General features: G+C 41.5%; 3 protein-coding genes across 3 annotated transcripts; 2 read left to right on the forward strand and 1 right to left on the reverse strand.

The window, feature by feature from the left end:
• The first annotated feature begins 16,997 nt into the window (after window positions 1-16,997).
• LOC108088383 lies at window positions 16,998-17,411 on the forward strand. The gene has a single exon (XM_017186132.1). It carries the CDS (start codon window positions 17,001-17,003, stop codon window positions 17,409-17,411), a length of 411 nt encoding a protein of 136 aa, XP_017041621.1. The 5' UTR covers window positions 16,998-17,000.
• Window positions 17,412-17,988: 577 nt separating this feature from the next.
• Window positions 17,989-18,574, reverse strand: LOC108088378 (general odorant-binding protein 99b). The gene has a single exon (XM_017186125.2). It carries the CDS (start codon window positions 18,533-18,535, stop codon window positions 18,086-18,088), a length of 450 nt encoding a protein of 149 aa, XP_017041614.1. The 5' UTR covers window positions 18,536-18,574; the 3' UTR covers window positions 17,989-18,085.
• A 1,856-nt stretch (window positions 18,575-20,430) lies between these two features.
• LOC108088546 (extensin) lies at window positions 20,431-24,265 on the forward strand. Its single transcript, XM_017186392.2, has 3 exons — window positions 20,431-20,791; window positions 23,200-23,472; window positions 23,538-24,265. The coding sequence occupies exons 1-3, from the start codon at window positions 20,777-20,779 to the stop codon at window positions 24,117-24,119; spliced, it is 870 nt and encodes a 289-aa protein (XP_017041881.1). The 5' UTR covers window positions 20,431-20,776; the 3' UTR covers window positions 24,120-24,265.
• The last annotated feature ends 90 nt before the right edge of the window (window positions 24,266-24,355 follow it).

Consider the following 24,355-nt stretch of genomic DNA (forward strand, 5'->3'; position numbering starts at 1 on the left):
CCCACCAACGAACAATAATATCGGTTACACACATGCCGAGTGCAAATTACAAAACTATTTTCCAACATGCGACTGAATGGATAACAAAATTAAATTATTGGATATCAATTTGTCCATTGTGCGCCTTGCCAAACTCGAAAAGTCAACAGCAACAAGGATGGCCAGGATGTGTGGCCAGTTATATCTGCAAGTCCCCTGTATTTATGTGCCCGACTCGAACAATGGGCTCTATGTACCATTGTCAGGCTACAACAATGCCGGTGGGTTAGGATAGCGCAGCCACAGGATCCTCAGCTCGAGTGGACAATGGTCGGCACAAAGGCGGCGAGGACGAACTGGGGGGAGCGGGTCACAGGACTCACTGGTGAGCCCGGCCAGTCAGTCAGCCGCTCGTTGGAGGACGAGCTGTCGATAATATCTTAGAGTAGCAGTGGCCCATGTAGTTATGGCCGAACAATGAAGCTGGAGGAGAGCCAAGGATAGTGGTGATATTTTAGCTTTTTTCTGGGAAGAATAATTCTAGCTTAAAACTCGATAAGTGTGTTTACTTTCCAATTTATTTTCTTATGTCCAGCATTAACAGTTTTATATGAGTTTAACCGATTTAAATATTTTTAATCTGATTACAAAGCATCTCTCATTTTTCTAATCCTTTTTATTTATAATACTCAGTGCTTAAAATAATTTAAATTTGCTTACATTCAGCTGACTATTACTCAAAAAAACTTACTTCTATTACTCAAAAAAAAGGAGCTAACTATCCCCTGCAAAGTCGACAGCACTGACGGAATCCTGGATACAGGAGCAAAAACAGGAGCAGAAGCATCAGCAGGAGCGGCGGGCAACATGCATATGCTCCTCGAGTGCGGCACAAAATGCATACAATGTCAGGCATGGAAATTCTTGATAATAGACAATGAATTAATAGCAGGCGATTACCAGAGGGGGACACGGTGAGCCAACGAACAATCCCATCCGATTCAGCCAACCGACCAGCAAATAGACAGATCGAACCTCAGATACAGCCCAAAGGCAATGGGAACAAAGTACAAAAAAATGGCTGGAGTTATTCAGAAAAAAGGGGTTTCTGCTCCTGCTGGCAGATGGCACATGCCTCTTGTGGCCTCCTAAAGTGCCGTCAATTAAAAACGCAAAGAAACGCCCAAGAAGTGGCCCACCCCAAGGCCACGAAGCGAATCCCAAGCGAAGGGGTTACTTAACAGCTTAAGATTAACCGGGGACATATGTTTTTCCTGGCTCATTCGAGGGTGGTCTGCCGCAGGCATTAGTTTCACTTATTTGTTATTATTTGCTTTTCCACATTTCGAATCACGAGATGCAGCTCCTCATTGGGCAACGTAACCCAACCTGCGGCTTGTCAATCGGAGGGTCAGAGGCCATACAGCAACAACTAATTTGGCAGCCCCCAAAAGACGAAGCTGTTTTGTTTTTCCAACAGACAGCGCGGGGAAACAGCCAAAGGATGAGTGAAAAAAAAACTAGAAAAGAAAACAAATGCCATTTCAAGTAGCAAACGTGTAAAGTAGGTGGCCCAGACCTTTTTGCCGAGACTCAATAAACACAGTGGAACCAGGAATGGAAAGGGATTTTTGAACAATTAAAAAGGATAAGATTTCTAATGGGTTATCAAAATAAAATGAATTTATTTTCCATAAAATACTCATTAGATATCAAATATATTAATATATCAAATGTTGTTAAAAAAAAGTGATTATATTTAAATGATTATTTCCAAATTACCGTTTGCAGAAATAACTAAATAATTTAAAAAATCTTTGAGTTTGCGTAAAACAAATATTACAAATTGGATTTTCTCCCATTTAACCACTGTGCTTAGATTTTTTTGGGGCTGGGGCAGTTTGTCAGTCAGTCACAGTCGGCTAATAACCAGAGAGTCCATCAGAAATAGTGAAACCTGCGCGGCTCGTTGGGCAACTGCCAAAACGATGAGAAATCAATTTTTTTGGATTCGTTTTCGGATCGCCTGGGTTTGTTTTGCTTTTGATTTTCGGGTTGTTAGTTGTGTTTGCCGCCCAGGCAGCCAAGCAGCCAGCAACACATGATACGACCATTTGATTTCCATGTGCGCATCCGTGAGCTATGAGTGCGGATGGGCATAACCCAATATGATTTAATACAGTAGCTGGGATGGATGCCTAATGGCTCACCCCGGAGACCTGTTCTTTGATGCACTCACTCCGCGTTTTGTTTACACAAAATTCATCATTTACATATTGTGCGTGTGTGTGTTTTGTTAGGTGTTTTTTGTACCAACGAATGATTTTTTACATTTGCTTGGGGGCTCGTTCGATAGTTGTTCGATTCTTTCATCCCAGCCGACAAAATGTCAAAATGCCCCCTCTTTATGGAAATGTGTCGCTGATGGCAACTGTACCTTAGGATATTTTTAATTTCAATTTTTCAAAACCCACCCAAACTACTGCGGCCGCTGAGGAGTGCTAAATGGATTTTAAATAGCGTGGGCCGGAATCGGGGTTGTTGCACTCCATTGTTTGCATATCCACGATCCTCGTCAAACGTTTTGATTTCGGTTTTTCAACTGCGTAAATGTCACGTGTAGTCTGCGGTTGACATCGACGTGTGATTCTGGGAGGGAAGTGGTTGGGTGGTGCACTGGTTCACTCTTTTTTGCGATTGCGATTGGCCTCGTTGCGTTGGGGTTAACCGATTTACGAGTGCGATAAATATCTAAATGCCGTGATTTGCCTCATCAAGGGGCGTCGATGTTTATCCAACAGTGTATTTGTTTGTTTAATTGACAACGGATCGGGTTGAGAGTGTGTCGAGTCCTTTGTGCAGGACACGTGGAGCGCTGTGGCTTGGCCAGGACCGATCTGACTTTGGCCCGCAAATAATTGACACGTGTGAACCAAATAAGTTGTTTGCTGATATGGATATAATGAAGATTGTTTGATGTTTCTTGGGGGGCAATGTTTTGCGAAGTGCTCTTCTTTATTAAATTTAAAATTGGGTAATTAAACCGAAACCAAAAATTATTTTCTATTTGATTAAATAGTTTCTTTTCAAGATATGTTTTCCCGCCAATTAAGTTCTCTAAAAATGTAAAACAATGGCGCTTAGCGCCTGCAACACCTTATAAAATATAAATTGCAATACAACAGAAATGCCTGACACTAAGAAGCAATTCTCTCCACTATATCCCTGCACTTGAGCCACAAAAGCCGGATAAAAAACAAGCCAAGCACAATATGCAAAATAAATGCTCAAATAATAAAGCGAGCGAGGAGCAACCGGAGCACGAAAATGGCAACGTAACTCAAGAGCTACTCCAAAAACGAGCGCAGGAACAAAGGAGCAGCCCAAAAGTGAAAAGGACGAAACAATGCAGACAGCTGACACACACGCAGCCAAAGAGTGCAAAAAACAACATTTAAAATAATATTAAAATAAAGCGTCAGCCAGTAAAAATAGTCGAGGGAAAAGCCGAAAATTGTACAAACTCCAAAGGGGATACAAAACGTTAGTGCACAGAAACAAATAAGCTTAAAAATAATTCTGTAAGCAAATAAATACATCTTCCTTTATATAAAACCATGAATAATAAACCTTGAACTCTATGGAATCTTAATTTCAAAAGGCAAAAATATAATTACAAAGATCTTTTCATGTAAAATCTGATAATAAGGATATGAGCTGCAAAAACTTTTAACTGTGTTGGAGAAATGGAAACCAAGGAAGGATGGGGGCGTCAGTGAGGCGACAAACGGCCAGCGGACTAAATAAAAAAATAATAATGGAAGTTATACATTTTATTTCACAGACGAATGGCAGCAGGACAGCCAAGGACTACGAGTCCTGGCCGGGCAGCCAACCCCTTTGGAATGTTGACAAGCAGCAGCAGCAACACAAAAAATAAAAAATAATCAAATAAAACTGAAAAGGACTCGCTTTTGTGCGCTTTGTTGTTCGAGTAGTTTTCTGTTTCCCTCTGTGTGCGTGAGCTCAAAGGAAATAAATGTATTGTATTTGGAAGCGCAGCTACAAATAAAATTTTAATCAAAATGTAGTTGAGTGTTGAAGGGTTGTTCTGCGATTGTGTTCCAAGTTCTGTGTGCTTTTGTGTGCGTGTGTGTGTTGTGGTGTGTGTGTGTGTGAGTGCGGATTGTTTCTGTCAATCAGCAGCTTCAGCTTCTTTTGTTGCTGCCGAAGGATACAACTGATATTGATTTCGAGTTTGCCGCAAGCACAAAGGACCTGAAGACCCGAAACGGCAGCCAATGGGAAAAGTTTCGGAGATACGCCATACAATGGCAGCCGGAAACGCTCACCAATTCTCTCGCAACGAGCACTTTCAGCATAGTTTCATAATTGCGAACAGCAATGGCGCCGAAATGGAAGTCCGTAGTATCCTGACCACTTGGCATTACACCGCCCCCTTGGCCCGAACACACACTCCTATTTACAAACATAGTGAGGGTTTAACAAATCAACAGATGAGGTAAAAATGTTAGCCACAGGTCTTGTTCCTCTATATAGTAATTATATTATATTGCTTCTTACTTATCGAAACGAAAAAACAATTAAAAAATACTTTTTAAAACAAAATATTCTAGTTAAATCATTTGAGTTGCATTCGGCCTAATAAAAACAAAAGGATTTTATGTCATATATTATTAGATTCAAGTAAAATTATTATTAGTATTTTATTATATATATGATGTAATATTTTCCAATTTAAATCTACAATTTTGTCCCCATCTGTTTGTGCAGTCTTGTACATAGTTTGCGTTGTTACTTCGTCCTGTGAGCGGCATGCGACATGTTTCTCTACCATTGGCAGGATATCCAGCTTTCAGCTCTCCCAGCTGGTGGCAAATTTCATTTGAATGCCGTCCAAACGGCTTGTTGGCATTGCACAGCAACGGGGGGTGAATGTGGGCTATATGGCTGGGCCCGATTTCGATCCTGCCTGCCTGGCTGAAACTCAATTAAAATGGCATTTAAATCATGCGAACTTCTTGTTCTGCCAACGCCCAACACACCGGTGGAAAATTCTTCGGCAAGTTGCCTCAATCGCCTTGACTTGCGGCCTTTTGTTTGGCATTTTTCGGTCTGGAATTGTTAATAATTTGTAATGACACGCGCAGTTAACCGAATGCCTTCTGCTAATGGCTATCGCCTCCCAAAGCGTAACCGATTTATTCGGCACACAAAGGATGCAGTCCCAACAGCCCCTGCATCCTTTTTATCCTCCCAAGTCTTGTCCTTGGTTCACTGGCCTGGAAATGGGCACATGTCTGCAATTTACGCTGATTTTTATTCAAATTTTGCTTAGTGTATAAATTGCTGTAGCAAAGAAGCAAACAAAAAATGCAGACAGAAACCCAATAAAAATATAAAAAAAACGGTTGAGGACTGAAAAATATTTTATATTGAATTTCAATGCAAAATAGTCGAATGAGTCAAAGTCTTTTTAATACTCATTTATTTTATTGTATTGTATTGTATTAATGACTAAAACAATTACAAACCTTAAATTATTAACTAACTGAGTACACTTTCTATTCTACAATAAAGATATTTAATATTGCAGATGTTTATTACGAACTTCTAAGTATTATATCAAACAAAATGTGAGATTACCCAATGCACGACCAAATATTTATCATCCACACATAGCGTGCAACTTCTGAGATCGCTAAAAAGTCCCTCAAATTAAGGAATAAAAAAGGATATCAAGGACATTAACGACTCTTCATATAGCGACCGCAACTATGCCAAAGGCGAGGCAAGAAAAGCGGCAAGACAGGAAAAAAACACATTTGCATATTTATCTTTTTTCGGTTATAAGCGCTCTCTGCTGGCTGCTATAACATTAGCATTTTTCAAAAGGATAATGTGCCACCCAGAGACCTCCACCCGCCCAGCAGCCTCCTTCATTCCTGCCACAGTCGTTTGGCATTTTTCCACTGGCATCTCCACGTACTCCATTCTCCGTGAGGGGGATTTTGCCAAGGGGTAAAAGCCGCCGAGTGACAAGCATTTGTTTTTGGGAACGGGAACAAGGCGTGTGCATGTGCTTAAGGGCCTCGTTAACAAAGTTATTTTGTCTTTTATCGCCCGCTGCTCAGTTCTCGGCGATGTCAAAACATAATTTGCCATGTGCGGCATTAACTTGGCAGCATTATCAGGCATTTCGATTTGACGTCATGCGTGTGACATAGTACAATTTATATCCTGGCTCGTGTTGGCATCCCTGGCGTATGAGCAATGCGACTGCTAGCTGCCTTGTCATTCTGTTGCAGCTGGTCCCCACTAAACTATAGGTACTGTATGTATGGGAATATATAGTAAATAAAGGAACAATTCTCCGCTCGGCCTCGCCCACACGCACAATTAATCTTTTGTCGAAGCACTTAATTGAATTGCCCCGTCAGCCCAGCAAATATCAATTACCACCACAATTATCCGCACACAAAGGCCGCAGAGTAGGAAGTGCTCCGCATTTAATTGAATTACAATTTCATAAAAATCCCCAAGAGATAGATTCCCTGGAAATCGCTTAGTTTGGGTGCAGGATGCGGCTGAATTGCGGGGAAACTTAAGATGCCGCGCCTGCGCGCACAGCTCAAAAACCCCAATTGCAATTGGCATCGGTTTCGGTTCGGTATCGGTATCGAATAATGAAGAATGCTTACAACTTTTTAACACATTGCACAAAGGCCGCGAACAAAGGATCTCACATGCCACACAATAAATATAATGTATATAGGGCAGTTCTCTGTGGGCACTCGCGTGTTCATTGTGATTTCGATTATTGAAATGCGCACATAATGCCAACAAAACGAAGTTATGTGTAAAGTATACATGTACAATGCCCAAGTTTATACGTTCAAGTGATTCGCGCCGTTTCTCCATTGTCGAAACGCCCCGAAACGCAGGCGCAGCCCTCTTACAATGGCCGTCGATCACAAGCTGAAAAATATCACTGAAAGAAATTGTCAATATATAATTATGCATTCAGTTACCAACCAAATCATGAATACAAATATATTGTGTCTTCTAAATTTATATCAAATTGAAGAAACAAGTAGCAAGCAGATATTTAACTATAACTCAAATAAGATTTTATGATTTATATTTATGATTTGTTGAGCAAATAAATTACAAACTTAAAGCCAATTCATAACAATTTTCATAATGCTTTCCTGCTATGCATTAATCCTTGTCTCAGTAATTGGATTCTGTTCAAATATTACTTTAATTTCAGTGCAAAATTAACGGCTTGGGAGAGCGGGGGCTGGCAGATGAAGTCGGAGAAGCCGTGGAAGCTCCGGGAAGCACACTCAATTCCAGGAAATTTAATCCTTAAATGCTGCATATAATATACATTAAAATCGTTTTGTGCTCGAGTCGCGTCCACTTCAGATGTGACTTGAAAAGCAGGCAGATGGAAAGACGTTTTATGTAGCTAAATGAGATTCGGAATTGTGGAATAAAAGACCATTACTTTATATACGTTAAACAGTTTTGGCATGAAATTTAATTTGCGATTCTTAAAGCACTTAATGCACTCAGTTATATATGAAACTTAAAGAAAAAACCCCGTGAGCTGTTATATAAAATTTTTTTGTAAAATCATTGACACAATTATGCGAAATTAGATTCGTTGAGGTTAAGTGTTCTTGAAACTGAAATTAATTTGGAAACTAAAAAATGGAATTTAATGAGGTAACTGAAAAATAATTTTCCACTTAAGGCAAAAAAGACCCTTCTCCCTCTTTTAACCCACCACATTTTAGCACTGTCACAATCTACATTTAATAAATAAAAGACAAATTTCAATTCTCAATAATACACCAACACCCCCAACTTCTGCCGCCCACAACCGCCCATTCTCGTCTATACAATGGCCCTCAAACATAATTCAAAATGCCAGTAAAACATATTTTTCCAGCTCGAGTTCAGTGGGGAGACGAAGCATTTGTGCAAAAGTATTTCAAGCGAAAAATCACACTTTGACATTGTCTGCTGGCCCAGAGGAATGGAGCTGCTCGAGGGGTTGCCAGTTGGCTGGTAACTGGTAACTGGTAGCTGGTAACTGGGTATTTGATCTGCTGGTGTTTTCGGTCAGACGTCGACGAGAGCCCGGCATAATTATTGCCAATAAACGTCGCCCCGCTCCCCCAAATTCTCCCCATTTCCCTAAGCCGTTTTCCCGGCCAAATAGAACGCCCCTTTTCTGGGCCGCGATGCCACGGGCGCAAAAACACTTTGTAATATTTCGACCGGGAAGCGAGGTGAAAGCCACTCGATTCCGGGATGATTGCACTGACAAAAAGATTTTAAACTAATAAAGAATAAAACGAGATAATATAAAACAACTTAGATAAATATCAATATAGAGCTTCCTTCCATTTCGAAATGATGATGAGAACATGTTAAAATGCATCGAACTCTCACTCTTAGTTCCTATTGATTTTTATTTAATTATTGTAAACCAGTTTTAAATAATTTGGAATGTAAACATAATTTATTTGGATGTGAAAACCTATTATTAAAAACTATTAATAAAGAAACAATAAAAATTTTTTTTAAATATTCACAGTTCATCCATTATCCCCAGTGTGGATGTCCGTGTCAAAAGGCAAGGCCAGCAATGATTGGTGGGGTGTTTGTGGGTGTCTGGCATATTTCTGGTGGTGGATGCTCGGAGGTTTGGATGCTCGGCAGCGTCTGTGGGTGACATTCCCGAATTTCATTTGCCAACTCAGCTCAACCGCAAGCGCCCATCAAATTTCGTCACGGAAAGTGTGTAAATAAGTTCATTACACACATTTGATTGAGAGAGACGGAGAGCTCCCCATTCCGCAGGATCCTTGGGTCCTGTGGCCAGGTGTCTGTCTGCCTGCCAATTGGTAATTAAAAATCAAGAATGTATCTCGACTGGCAACACAATCGGTTAATTCAATTTGCAGGCCACGCTTAACTGACTTTCCCTCAAAATACGAATTCGAAAAACGTTTGAAAAGGTTTAAGGACCGAGGATGGGCTTGCGGTGGATTGGGCTCTGTGTGCCCGTGCCCGACGGCCAAGGATAACTGTCTGAGGATGGCAAATGGAAGACAAATGGGGGTGCGAATCGCCTCCGGAACTCACTCACTCACTCACTCAGTCAGTCAGTCGTCAGTGACCCGAATCGCAGCCCAAAGCAGTTGCGGATGCGTTTAATTTATTATTAGAATTATTTATGACAAACACTCGGGGAGGGGTGATAAAAAAGCGGTTATTGTTAAGTTTATTAGAGCTGGCCGGCGATCCGGAAAAGGGGTGCAACCTCACCAGGACACTCGCACAGTGGTTGCCGTTTCATATGCAGATGGTCATGGTTTCTTTGAAAAAAAAAACATATTCGACTGCAGATGGGCGATAGCTATTCAGCAGATCAATAAAAAAATCAAACAATACCAGCATTATTTGTTTCTTTTGTATGTATGCCATAACAAAGTTGGATTAAAAAACCGATGGTAGGGTGAATATATAACTGACCAAAATAAAACTTATATATCATTTTAATTTTGCATCACTGTGTATTTTCAAAAGTATTTCAGCATTGACAGACAAATTTTTTTGGGTAAAAATTATGTTTGGGTCGCAAAAAATGATCAAAAACAGCCAAAACGCATAATTCATGCATCAGATACATGCTACTTCAGATAAATTGCAGGACCAACGAAATAACGAGCCAAACTGACCAGCAACCGCAACAACAACAATAACTTGACGCACACTTGAGCCTTTGAAAGGATAACAATTTATCACAAAGGAGGAAAAGGAAAATTTGGGCACACACAAGCACACATTTTTTGTAACTAACAGCGGGTTGAATTTGTTTTCGATTTGTGAAAGTGAAATATGTTTTGGTGACATTAAGCTGACGGAATCAGGATTAGATGCAGCATCCTGCGAGGACAATGGGACATCGCCGGCTTTTATGTGCGGCACGTGCTCATCTTTCCACTTTCAATAAGTAGCGAATTTTTTAAACATTTGAAAATGTTGTTATCCCCTTCGCCGGCGAGTTCTTTAAAATTTAATTTGGCATTTGATTCTCTGGTGTTGGCATATGCCAGCATTTCAGCCTTCAAAGGATTAGCGCCTGGCACCTTCCCCTCGGAAAAGCTGCAAAACCATGACGATGTGAACTGGCAAATATATTTCCTTTCGGCTACAAGGATGCGCAAGAAAAGGCGACAAGTCAAGACATTTTTATGCAAATTTATCTCATTACTTCGGTTGGAACTTGCTGTTGCCGCTTGCAAAGTTATTTTCAGAGTGAATTTAATTAAATAAAATTATATATTCAGCACATGGCAGCAGAGCAAGGATAACTTTTGCACTTGTCCTCGTCTTGGCATTGACTTCAGGCTCAAGTTGCCTTGCCTCTCTTCTCGTTAATTAATATTTATATTCAATATTTATGCATAATAACTACGTATCTAGAAAAGATTAGGCAGTTCGAGCACGTAGTACAAGGTGCCTCGGTTGGGAAGTAATTAAAATTTGATGGAGCTTAGATCTAGCAAAAATTTAATGAATTAAGTTTCACAAAATGGTTTGTAAGGTGAGAGCAATTATATATATGTATTACCAAGTTTTACATGATTTAAGCAAGTTTTAAGTTTTTGTGTCTTATTTTCTTAATTCTTTTCTATATATCCTTGAAAAAGGTAGCTTAAATTTAAGCAACCTCGAAAACATTTGCCATTGGTGGATAAACCGCGATTAGAGCACCTAGCTCGAGTGCCAGCTGCCGCTGCCATTTCCGCAGGACCTCGGGATCCTTCCTTGCCGCCTTTCCGCCGAGAGCCGAGACAAAAGCCCTCGGCGGAGCAAGGCCAGCAATTATTTGTGGCATTCGCTCAAAGGAATTGTTTGGCTTTGCTATATCTTTTAAATACAATTTATAAAGCACGCGCCGCTGCACAATGCGAGGGAGTGAGAGGGAGAAACGCTGCACAATGGGCCAGATAAGAAGGCGGCCATTTTGTTTGTGCGCCGCGCACAAAGAAAGCAGAAATAACGGGGAAAGTCAAGAGGCGGGCTATAGGAACTGTGGGTATGGTATTGGTAGGGGGTAGGGGGCGTGGCGCCTCTCTCGCTTTTTAGTGCGAAAATAATTGTAAAATCTGCAAATGCAAAAGGTTTTCAGTGTTATTTCCTTTTAGTCGGGCCAACACAAAGGTGGCACAATGGCGGCCGGCTCTTCAGGAAAAACCCGAGAAAAACTGACGCCTTTGTGAGGAATCTCGGCCGCAGACTCTGTGTGTGGTAAAATTGCAATTTAATTGCAGTTAAATTGCTCGCAATTTGCTCAAAAAAGCGGGGGGAGATGTTTTTTCAAAAAGAAATCAGCAAGGTAAACAAGCAAATAAAAATGTTAGCGGGGGAAAACTAGCAGGAGCTGTGGAGGAACTCCAGTGGTTTTTCATTTCGCAGGCTATTCAGTCGAGTGGAAAAAAGGTTCCAGAGCAGGGAAAATGTATCTAAAGGATAGACAGATCTCTCCTTTTCTTCGGCTTTGTGTGGGAAGGTTGCACTTGAGACCCCGGCAGTTGATATCATTATTTGTTTGCCATTTGAACAAGGACACGAACATGTGTGGAAATGTCCCCGCAGCGTTTATTTTGATTTTATGCCGGAATAAACGCAAATAAACAAATTGGATATCAAAACGATAGACGGCTAAGAATAGATACGATTTTTTCCCAGGCCACGGTTGATTGTTGAGTTATGATCCGCAGATAAGTATCTATTAGTTGAGTTGAGTTGAGTTGAGTTGAGTTGAGTACGCTAATTGCAGCTCCTTCTCCAGCTCCTGCACTTAACCCCTTCGAAAGCGACTCGTCCTTCCTGCAGGCAACAGATTTATGGGCCTGGCTGCATCACCTTGGTTATTTAATTTGGTTATTGTATTCATTGACACAAAAGCCAAACCAGCCAGCCGCCTGCTGCGTGCTTTTTGGTGCCTTGCCAACTGCCAGCAGCAAATAAGTCCCGGAAAACAAAACAGCCTCCCAATTTCTGATGCACAAAGCGAAAAAAAGCTGGAAATATAATATATACACTTAAGCTTCCTTAATTTATTACCCAAAATTTGTGATTTATAAAGTCATTAAAACTATTTATTAATTTATGCTGTGCTATTAAGCTGCTCTTATTTTCAGCAATTTCTACAAATATTTTTATATTGTTTTAGCGGCTAGTAAAATTATAAATAAGCAGCAGTTGATATTCAAAGCAAAAATATTAAATTCAGTTTATAAAAGTTTCTAGAAATTAACAGTATAATATTATAATAATATTCTTTTTGCTGTGCAGCCAACCTCAAACACCACACAATATCCAGAGCTTAGGCAAAGCCTGCAATGTGTTTTAGTTGAGTTTATGAATAAAATTACACAGGACCAGCAGAGGTCAGGTTGGGAGGGGTCAAAGGGTGGGGTAAGAGGCACTCCGGCTCATATCAACGCCAACAATGGATAATAAGCGTATCCACTTAATGGTTGCCAAGGTGCCGAGGTGGAGCACACGGTGGGATTACTAGCATTGTGGATCTGCGAGTGCCAAACCCGCGGTCAAATGCCAACGAACAATGCCCAAGAGTGGGTGGTTTTGGTGCTGGTTCGGTGGGTGTGGGTATGGGTGTGGGTGTGCGTGTGTGCCAAAAATCCTTTGGCCGTAATCAAGCGGAAAATAGCACAATGACTATCTACAATATATCTGGGACAATGGAAGACACAGGCTGCAGGCAGGAGGAAAACTGGCGATTGTCAGTTGAAAAACAAAAGGATTTCGCACACACACACTCTCAGTCGAGTTAATAAGTGCAAAAAGGGGTGGCCAATATAACAGGCGGAAGGGGGCGTGGCATTGCGTACAAGCAAAACAGATCAAACTGTTACAAGAAGGCAGCCAGTGATGAAATTTCGAGAAGTCAGTGGGTGGATCGAGAAGTCCTATACTAGTATAACCTCAAGAAACCATAAAGTCATTCAAACTAAATTTATAACATCATAAAATGTTATACGCACAAAGGATTACATATAAGTAGTTTCCCCAAAATGTCAATGCCAACCCTCGTTATTTGAAAAATATCAATAAGTTGCAGACAAAGTGTAGCTATCTCACTCGCCCCTTCTGAAAAGACCTCCACTTGTCTCCAATTTTGCATTCACATTGCGCATACGCCACGTAGGTCTCTGTATATCTGCAGGCACATAAGTGTGTTTGCTTCTGACTGCAATTGTTGCCTTTGATTTGGTATGCAGACATTCTGAAGTCTATTATGCGGGTTCATAATTGATATGTGATTAGGAAATAATTGGACTTTTTATGCAGGAATAAGACATTTTCAGATTGATTTTGCTTAGATTGTGCATACATAAATGTGGCAATATTTAATTTAATCTTTTGATAAAAATATTTAAACTGTTAAGAATAAATAAAATGGCAAGAATATTTTAGATAACAATTAATAATTTTTACCAAGGACGAGATAAAATGTTAAGCTGTGTGAAAAAAGGCAGCATTCCTGCAGAGATATTCCCGGAATTGCATTTCGCTGCCAAGTCCTGCTAATTGCTCGCCCGCTAATGACTCCCAGCAAAATATACTGGCCACTAACTACCGACCACGCCCACCCAGGACCCGGGAATTCGCCAACAGCCATTTGCGGCAACTAAGTAATTGCGCTTAACAACCCAAGCGATTGAATTAAAACGGGACAAGGAATAGAAAAAAATTATACAAAATGTTGGTACTTCATAATGGAGAGCGGCCACAACTGCTGCTGGTGACCATGTCCCCGCCCACGATCACGGCGAGTTGGCCAAAGAAAATGCAGCTTAATGCTGAATTAATTCCAATTACCGCATTGCCCCCTGTCCACCATCCTTGACCATCCTTGGCGGTGGACGAGCGCACTCGGCGGACTGGCCAGTAATTTAGCCGCTAATGCGCGGAGTGCGGCAACAAAGGCCGCCGCACGCGCTGACCTCCAGCTCAGACCGTGTCCAGCTTACTCAGTACACTGCCAGAAAAAATACTAAAAATAAAAATAGTAATACAGAATATTATAAATATAAATTGATATAGATATGAACTCAAGAATTATCTTTTCTATGGTTAAAATGTATTGACAATCGCTGTGTTATCTTCAAGATTTCATTAATAATTTTCGATAAATTCATTAAATGGCTTTATTAAAAGAACATCTTTGTTTCCTGTTTTGCTTGGATTAATAAATTGGCATATATCAATTAAATGTTTATATCATTTTTTTCCGTGCATCCCCATCCAATTGCCACTCTGCATTGCCATGGCCCTTTGTGCGAGGTTTTAACATGAATTTATTTTATATAAAAATTTTCCTTTTTCCGCCAGCCATCGGCCACTTGTTTGGCTTTCAGAAGACTCGACTCACTAATTAATTATTAATTAAGTTGGAAAAAATGGACAAACACCCCGAACCCCGCCCCTCTCAGCGGAATGAAAGATGCCTTTGCATTCAGTTTGAAACTTTTGAAAGTATTCCAATTTTCTAGCATTTTTCTCGTCCGCTTTGCGCAGAACTTTGTGGGCGGAAAACTTTCAAGCTAGCTGGAAAAACTTTTGGCTCAAAGTGTCGCCTACCGACGACCACGCCCCCTAGGGAAACCTAGAGCCAAAAGTTTTTACTGTCGCATTTCTCCGACTCCAGCCAAGTCGGCACTAAAACGCAGCCCTTGTGAGGGAAGGAAACCCACAACGTTAGCTGGTCCTTGGAAGGGATATGAAAGGAGAAGGCCCGACTTAAACAAAAAGCACGTGTCCTGAAGCGCCTTTCATCATGCGAGCACTGAAACTCAACTGACCTTCCGACTTGGACACTGGCCATGTGCAAATTGTTAACTGCGAAAACACACGAGTATGTACAAGAAGAAAAAAAGAGCGAAAGCCCTGTTCAGAAAAGCGCAAACATTTATATTTAATTGGTGGTTTATGCTCGAGAAGTGGCCTTGTGTCTACCCAATTGAGTTTCAAAGTTGCAATTAGAGCAGCCTGAATGAACGACTGACCACATTTTCCATGGGGCTATGGAAAAGTGGGTGGGTGGTCAGGTGAACTGGTGGCTGCATTCAATGGAAACAGTTGAGATCGGGGCAGTCCACAAAGTGGGGAGATGGGCAAAAAAAGGGCACCCCAGTGGAGAAACAATGCACATTCAAAAGAAACAAGTCGCAGACCATTAACCACAAAAAGCCCTTTTTTATATAGAACATAAAGTGTTTTTTATGGACGGCTGGACCACATTTGAATGGGGGTGAAAATATTGTACGTAGTTCATAAACTCCTTTCAATATCAACTTAATTAATTTCAATTCCAAAATAACCGGAAGAAATCCTTAAATTCCCATGTAAACGCTTCGAACCAAAAACAATCACCGTAGAATCAAAGGTATTCAGTTTTACCATAACCACTTATTTCACTTCATTCTTTTTGATTAATGGAAACTCTTTGAAACTAAGTACTTAATGCTGCCTGGCGAACTAACGCAATCTCGACACGAGCAAAGCTAAATGGAAATGAAAAACCAAATTGAATTTACCTTGCCTTTGACTATTTCGACACTCATGCAGTGCCACGCCCCCTTTTATGGATCAGGCAAATGTGCCAAGTGTTTATGGGTGCACTTAAAGAAAATAATATTAAAATAAAATTTAATATTTGCAATACAATAATGCAAGCAATTATTATGTAACTAAAGTCGTTTATTTTTTATTTACTGGTTTGTAAAACAATTTCATAACTGGTAAATATTTAAAGATTTTTTTCCGTTTACTGACTGATGGATTTTGCTTCGATCGACGACGAATGCATTGACGACGCCGACTCGATGATGACTTCTTTACACGACATTTAATTGAGAAATAATTGAATAGGTCGTGTCAAGTGTTTGTTTGGCGTTTGGCTGGCTGAGGTCTGAGGTCTGGGATGCGGAATATGCGATGTGCGATATGGATAATGGGTGGCACGGGATCTGGGTCTCCGGAGAGGTCTGGCTTTCGTGGCGAAATTAGCTTTGTCAAATGCGGCACGGGTTGAGTGGTGCGGAAAGGTCTATTGCAGCGTGAAAATGCCACTGCGAGTTGTTTAATGAAGTAGTCACAGTCGGCGGAGAAAGTCGAAGGCCCTTCCGTTTTCCCACCACTGAAAACAAAGCCCAGTGGTGCAGTCAAAGGAATGGTGGAAAAAAACACACATCCACAAGGGGGAATTCACGTGTGATTGGAACCTCAAATAATCGTCCTGCAATCGGGTTGAGAGTGGGCGGGGCCTGGGAAATTGTCGCCCGGTGCAGTCAGCCGAGCACTTATAATTGCAGTTGCAGTTTGGCCGATCGCATTGTGGTTTGGGAACCATATTAGTCCGGGTATTACCAACAAATCAACAAATCATTTAATAAACCTAAAGTAGGCGAAATAACTCTCAATTTTATCTTAGTAAAAATTAACCCGAACAAGGTTTTAATTACTCATTAATAGGAAAGGAAAAACACTCGTAATTTTACGCACTAGATAGTCATGCTTCATCGGTATGATTTTTTTAAACGTGACTTTAATTTAACTGCCGAACCATTCATGAACTTGAACTCGCATCCCAGTTCAGGTGTACTGATGTTATGGACCAATTAAAATTGTCATCAGTCACTTAGTTTTATGAAGTGTCGTCTAGCAAAACCGAAATATTCCAGCTTTGATTACGTCAGCATCTGATGCTCCCGTCATGACAATTATAACAAAAATTACACCGGCCGGCAGACCCATTTTCCGTGAATTCTAGGTTAAAGCCAATGTCGCTTCTAGAACTGGTTTCCATAGTCACATTGTTCTATAAAAGAGCTGTGTTTATCAGAGCTTGCTCCATTTATAAACATTTAGCAGTCGAGCACGCAATGAATCAGTCAAGATTGGAGTTTATCTGCTGGAGCTGCCTGCTCTTAATAATACTTGCAAAAGCCGAGGCAGCATCGGTTTGGAAACTACCAACTGCAGAACAAGTTTACGAGGATTTGGAAAACTGTCGCCTAGAATCCCATGAAGAGGATGCAGCCACATTGAGATGTTTGGTTACAAAACTGGGACTTTGGACAGACGAAAGCGGCTACAATGCCAAGCGGATAGCAAAGATCTTCGCAGCCCATGACCAAATGGAGGAACTGATGCTCGTGGTGGAATACTGCAACCAGAAGGAACAGAACAAATCCCAACTGGACGACTGGGCCTTCTCGGCCTACAGGTGCGCCACTTCTGGTCAGTTGGGCCATTGGGTCAAGGATTTTATGAGCCAAAAAGATGTTGATTAATAAAATAAAAACAAATTTCAATAAAAAAATAATACAAAAAATAAAATTGGTAAAATTGGTTTTAGCAATTTCAGAACACTGGGAAAAATCTGACATGAGCAGGGCTCAAAATTTTGACCATCCGAAAATGGAAAATTTTGAATGCAGTTTCATTAAGGACGAGATTACAATCGTTTAGAGGCATGCCGCTTTAAAATCGGATTAAAGTTGACAAAGATATGGGCTGTGGACCTCTAGAACTAGGTCTCCTATTGGCAAAATATCGGAATATTAAGAAAAATCTGACATAAACAGGAGACAAAATTTTGAACGTCCTAAAATGGAAAATTGTAAATCCAGTTGTATCAAGGATGCGATTACCAACGTTGAGAGGTATGCCACTTTGGAATCTGATTAAAATTGACCAAGTTATGTTATGTACGTTTAAGACCATAACAAAACGGGATGTGGCGCCATCTATTGTAAGGTAGAGACATAAATATTTATGTTGCACATTTTCAATGCAACAAAAGGTATTATTGAAATGAATTGAGTATTAAACTTAAATTTAACTTTAAATAAAATAAACAGCAAATCATTTAGTACAAATCTGTGTTACGAGTGCATCATTTATTTAAAACTTGAACTGCAAGCAAGCGATCAGATGGTTCTGGACGGCAGTATCCGTGGCTCCTCTAGACCTTAACGCTGTGCTGGACCAGCTGCAGGTTGGAGTTCATGAAGCACATGCCGGCGTGGTAGGCCTTCGAGCAGGAGTCGCCCTCCTTGGAGTGGGTCTCGGCACAGTGGGCGATCTTCTGGTGCGTCTCGTCGGAATGGTCGGCCTGATTGGGTCCAGCCAGCTGAACGTGGATCTTGTGGACATCGAAGCCATGCTCCGGATCGTAGAAGCCGAACTTCTGGAAGACGCACTCCAAGTAGCAGCGGGTCACAGAGTCATCGGGGTACTGCCACTTCTTGTACTTATCCACGAGCTCCTCGCTGGCGTGAACCTTCTCGGCACAGTAGGTGCGATAGGTCACCAAATCGTCGTGGGTTTTCACCACATACTCTTCGTGGTGGTGGTGATCGTGATCGGCGAGGGCACAAGCCAAACCCAAAAGGAGAACAATAAGGACCTTCATGACGAAGTATTTTTTCTGTGTCACACCTGCAACTGCAATTTGTGCTGAGCTCAGCAGCCGTATTTATAGCTGAAGTCTGGTTCTGGGGAATCAAGATGCTCTAATGGAATTAACCTTCTCTTGTTTCGATTTGCGGGTGATTGACTGGCCCAACGATTACCCTTATCAAATGGCAAAGGCCGCCAGGCAACGATAGGTGCAGGTGCTAGATTCCAGATGCCATCTTCAAAATGCACGCCTGTCAACAAGTCTGAATCACAGCTTATCACAAAAATGACGTGACTTTGAGCAAGTTCCAAAAGAGATTGTTCTTTCGTTCCTTCAGAGGCGCCATCTACCGTTCGGCAGTGCAAACAATTCGTTGAATTTTACAGCAGTCAACTTTTAACAGTAGTCACGTAAATAAATGGTTTTAATTTCTAATTTGGCAAACAATTCATTAAAATAGGGTTCGGTACTGATTATTTAAATTAATATACACTCCAGGCATATAATAAACGCACTTTAGGGTCACCTGAGTCCGTAGACGCATAATGCCTATCAAAAAAGAAAAGGGAAAGCGAAAGTTCGGCCGAAAGTCAAGAGGAAAATGGGGCAGGAGGTTCCGCCCACCGTGATGGTCTATTAAACTGTCTCAGCAGATCTCCAAGTTTTTGGATTGACCCCGCCACACTTTGAAAACCCCACAAGTTGCAGCATTAGTGTGGGTGGGGACCGGATCGGATCACTCTTATCACCTCTGACAGTGAACGTGACTGCGGCAAGTAAAAACAAACTATCATGCAGGAGGTTGGTGTGCACTCAAAAAAATTAACATAAGCTGTGTAAAAACTTTTAAAAATATATAATTATATTATAATTATATTATTATATATTTTATAATGATTTATTTTCTTATAAAAAGTTTGTTGGTTATACAAACTTTTTATCCTAGTATATATACATACATTTTTTCTACCAGTCTCTAAGTATATACAAACAATCTGGTTAACAACAAAGAGTTGAGGGCTTGACAGCTGGCTAAGAGTGACTAAAACCACTGCCACGGAGCGAAATGAACAACCGTTCTGAACTTTGGCTCGCAACGAAAGTGAAACCCGGTAAGCCCGTTAGTTATGGCCAAGAATAAAGACTTGTTGTGACCGAAACTGACAATTGCATTTGCAGAGTGTCGAGAGCTGAACAAATTCCTAGCCCAGTTTGGTTTTTCATTACGCCTCCATTCTACACTTTCGCTCGGTTTATTGCATTCATTTAATGCCACCGAGAAATTAAGTTAAAGCTAATGAAAATGCCTCCTCCAATGGGAAAGCATTCGGATTTGTTTTGTTTGTGTTTCGTTTTTCCATCATTCGAATTGGGAATACTCTTGAATTATAAAAAATAATTTAGATGTATAAGGAAATCGGTGTAGTATACAAACTCTTTTTTTTTATATATGGACATCCTGTCGTATGCGCAATTTTTGCTCTAAACAAGAAAAACTGTTAAATGTAAAGTTTTAATGGTTTATTACCATATATTACCATATCGTAAAAAAAATGTTGTGATCAGCGTTCAAAATAAAGCATAGGCATTAATGTTTATGTTTAGCGAAATCCGTGTAATAGCTGTCTTTATGGTCTATCATTTACTTTTATTATTTTTGTAATCTATAAAAAAGTGATCAGACTCGAAGCAAGGCTAATCGAAACTAGGCCAACTCCAAGAAGTTCCTGTCTGTCCGCCCATAAAACGCCAAAGCCACCACAGATGTTTATTTGCAAGTCTTTTAGCCAGCATTTCATTGCCACCACCGCAGCCGCTGTAACCACTATAGCCACTGGCACCATCGAACCCGCAACCACCGAAGGTATAAAAGGTTGCCCGTGGAGCGCGCCCAGCGATCGTTTGAAGTCCCCAGAAAATCAAGAAACGCGCGTGCGCAGCCGCAAAAAGAGCCAGTCGACCGTCGACAGTCTCCGCGTAGAGTCAACTCGAATCGTGATCCGTGTTCTCCAGAGTGCACTGCATATCATTCGTATCATTCGCAGCAACTTGTTTTCAAAGTCATTACGTGTCGGCCAGTCGCTAAACAAATTGTGCATTTAAAAAAAAAAACACTTGCAAGACCAAGTGCAAATCAGACAATTTATGCCATTTTTTTGTGGGTTTTCTGGAGCTTCCTGACACAAAGTGCATCGGCTGCATACGAAATCCGGGGAAAAAATTGAAAAGGGAAAACAAAAAGACACGGCCAATATGCAAATCAATAAGGTAAGCGGCGTCTGTGATATCTTTATTCATTGATCCATCATTGGAATATATATATTTAGAGATTTAGGGAATCATTTAGCGCCCACACTTCTCTGGGCACTTTCACTTTCGCCTGCTGTCTGGCAAATCAGATTCAGTTTTAGACTCAGGTTTAAGGTTACGCCACTGCCATCAATTGCCTTTGAACTGGTCTTAGCCATGAATCTAACTCGAATTGCGACTGAGTCAGCGTCCATAAGCCAAACTGGCACTGCAGGCCAATAAAACTCAGGCAAATGGGATGAAGAGTGGGTCGGGGTCCACGTTACAATTTTATGGCCAGAACTCCGCTGGCTACAACTGCTAGAACTAAGAATAACAGAAAATATGGTAACTTGCAATGGCGGAAACTTAACTTGGTAAATATCGAATTGAAGAACAAATTATATAATGTTTTAATAGCGAGTTTTAATTAGCAATTACCCTAAAAATCATTTTATTAAACGGAGGCATTACTTGAACAAACAATAAAACTTCCATGCAAACTGAATAGCATATTAGAAATAGGTTTTTATTTAAATAGTGTTATTTAAATTGATTGAACTTGATTTATGGCTTCGCTTTGTTATCTCAAAGCAATTAACACATATATACATTTTCCCTGCGTATTTGTAATGTGCACTAATCCAACTAAACTGCTGCAATTAAAATATAAATAACAACAACTAAGCGATTAGGAATATGTGCATAGATCGAGGGGCAACTTAACAATTTTAGAAGCTGCAAAAAAGGTACTACAGCAATGACAACTATATTAAAACTGAGACAATAACTGCATTAAGTAAAAACCAATTTATTTCTTGGCTAGTGAGACTTAAGAACATAAAAGCTACTTAAGTTATTTTTAAGAGCAAACAAGTTGTAAGTGCAACGCACTTAGTAAAATTTTTCTTTCTAAGCAGTTTGCTTAAATAATCGTTATTTTGTGAAGTCTTAGAAAACATGGCAGGTCAATCCAGTTCAACGATCAAGCCTCTTTTAAAACCGAATTTCATTGACACCTTTGAGAGACCACCCACCCCGATTCCTCGGAAAGCCACTGAGCCTATGGAAACACCCATGGCCAAGAGCGCGAGTGATCCAATGAACCGCTTTGAACTATCACTTTTAACGCGGCCATTACAATGGCACTCGAGGTGGCCCAATTTCGTGGACTGGAGTGCAGCACTCCGCACTTGATCAACGATTAATGACTGCTGATTCCACTCAATTCGGTCCGATTCGATCCGTTTAATTTCACTGTTTGCCAGATGCCGACGAAATCGAAAACGAAACTAGAAGAGAAAAGGAAAAGCGTCGAAAATTGCTCCCTCGAAAGCAAGATCACGGCAATCGCGAGAGGGTGGAGGAGAGGAGTGGAGGGGAGTGGGAGTGGGGATCTGGGGGCCGAGGAAAGTCAAAGTGAAATGCTTGGAAAGCAAGGCAAATTGCCAGTCAGACAGTCGCTCCGTAAACAACAATAACGATTACAATAACCAACCGATCCGAGGAGGGCGGCCCAGCCCAGCTGAATGGCTCGAATGGGTAATCCGAGAGCGGCAATTAGAGTGCGCCGCCCGCCGGGGATCAAGATCAGAAACGCGGTCACAGTTCCGCGGATCGCTCCAGTGCATTTCCATGCTCCAGTACCAGGCCACGTCAATGGGCGACTCGTCTAACCGGACCTACAGACACTCCATCTCCATTCCGCTGAGGAAAAGGCCTCAGTCAAACTCCCAGTTGAACCCGTGCACTGAGCAAATAATTAGTTCTTAAATCTTTAGAAAATTTTATAAATATTTGAATATGCTGGAAACATAGTTAATGCATTAAGCACCTCTAGATATTATACTTTATTTACCACTTCATCTTCCAGTTTAAAAATGGGTAGAGTAAAGGCATTTTGTATATTAAGATAAATTAATTCTTAATGGAACATTTTCCCTAGTGTAAGATATTGCCCCCGTCCGGTTCGATCGGCTACTCCGTAATCCAATTAAAGGAACAATCTACATTTCAATTCAAAACTAATGAAGTGTAGAGAATTCGCAACAAAGGCTGACATGTGTTGATTGTTTCGGCGACTGCAGTGCTGGTATTTGAAAGTTGTGGGTTTCTTCTGGCGGGGAGTCGATCTGGGTGTAGTTGTTGCTGTGGAGCCCATTACTAACCAGCTTCCCTGTAGAGCAGCTCCCCAACTTCCGTCAAACACAAACACAATTGTGCGTAGTCCAAACAATTCATTGATTGATTGTCGATATGGCGATCAATTAGACAGATTATGGTTTTCCATTGATTCCGATCGCAGTGACAAAACCAGGGACAGCTGTCAATGGAAAACAGAACATTGGCGCTTGTGTAACTCCAGTTTCGATTTCTATTCCCCGCAGCACTCGCTTCTGGTTCTCCTGCTTTTGGGCCTGGTTTTGTGGACGGATTCCTCGCAAGCCGCTCGTCGCCTGAGGAAGAAACCGAAGGTCTACAATGCCCTGATCACCACCGACGATAATCTGACCTCCAGCCGGGCCTATCCGGTCATCCAGCCCACCATCCACGAGCCGGGATACGCCCCCTTTGGCCCGTATAATCCCTACGGCTTCTACAGTCCTCCACTGGTGAGATTCGGCCAACCAATTGTTCCTGGTCTAACGCCCAACGAGAGGGTGAGTTTCTATATCCGTTACAAGTCAATATTCCTTGATGGGAAGGTATTATTCCTTTTCTTTAGCTCCCCTATCCATTGCCTTCGCCTGCTCAGTACCCAAGTGGCTTTGCTCCCTATGAGCCACAACAGCCTGTGGAAACCCCCGTGGAACAGCAGCCCCAGCCGGAATTGCCACCTGGATCCGTGGAGCCGCAGGAGGTGCCCAAGGATCAGATGCCACTGCCACTCAATCAGCAGGGATTGCCGCCAGTGCTGATTCCCCTGCCCTCCCAGTATAGAGGACAACCCACCCACCTGCCCCCTTATCCCTACAGTCAGTTTCCGGTGATCTACGATCAGGCGGGTTATATAAGACAGAACTATCTGCCGCCCTATGATTACTACCCCACTCATGGCTATCCCATTCGAACGGGCACTGCTGCGCCTCCGGCCACGCCCCCTGCCCAGGAGAATCAGCCCCAGAATCCCCCCGAGATACCGAATGAAATAAAAACCATATCCCTGGATAATCTGGAACCAGCGCAGCCCAGTTTCGAGGACATTCGCAACGGATCGGAGAGCAAAAACAGCGCGGTTCCCGATGTCCCACCTCCGCCAATACCCTCCGGACCCAAACGTCCGAGACCCGCGGATCCGGATAACTGATGGCCAACCGGATAAGCCGGGTCACTCAGTTTCCACACACGTATTTATTACCATTTCGCTTAGGCATAATATCGATTCGATTGTACAATGTAGCTAAGAGTAAGAGTTCATTCAGAGATAACGAATAAATAATACAAAATCGCCAATGCGGTGAATGAACTTGGATGGGTCACCATATCCCCAGAGGAATACGGGATGATTTCGCTTTCACAGGGGAATTGGGAATTATTTATCTC

Source organism: Drosophila ficusphila, unplaced genomic scaffold (assembly GCF_018152265.1).
Source record: "Drosophila ficusphila isolate 14025-0441.05 unplaced genomic scaffold, ASM1815226v1 contig_791, whole genome shotgun sequence".
NCBI lineage: Eukaryota > Metazoa > Arthropoda > Insecta > Diptera > Drosophilidae > Drosophila > Drosophila ficusphila.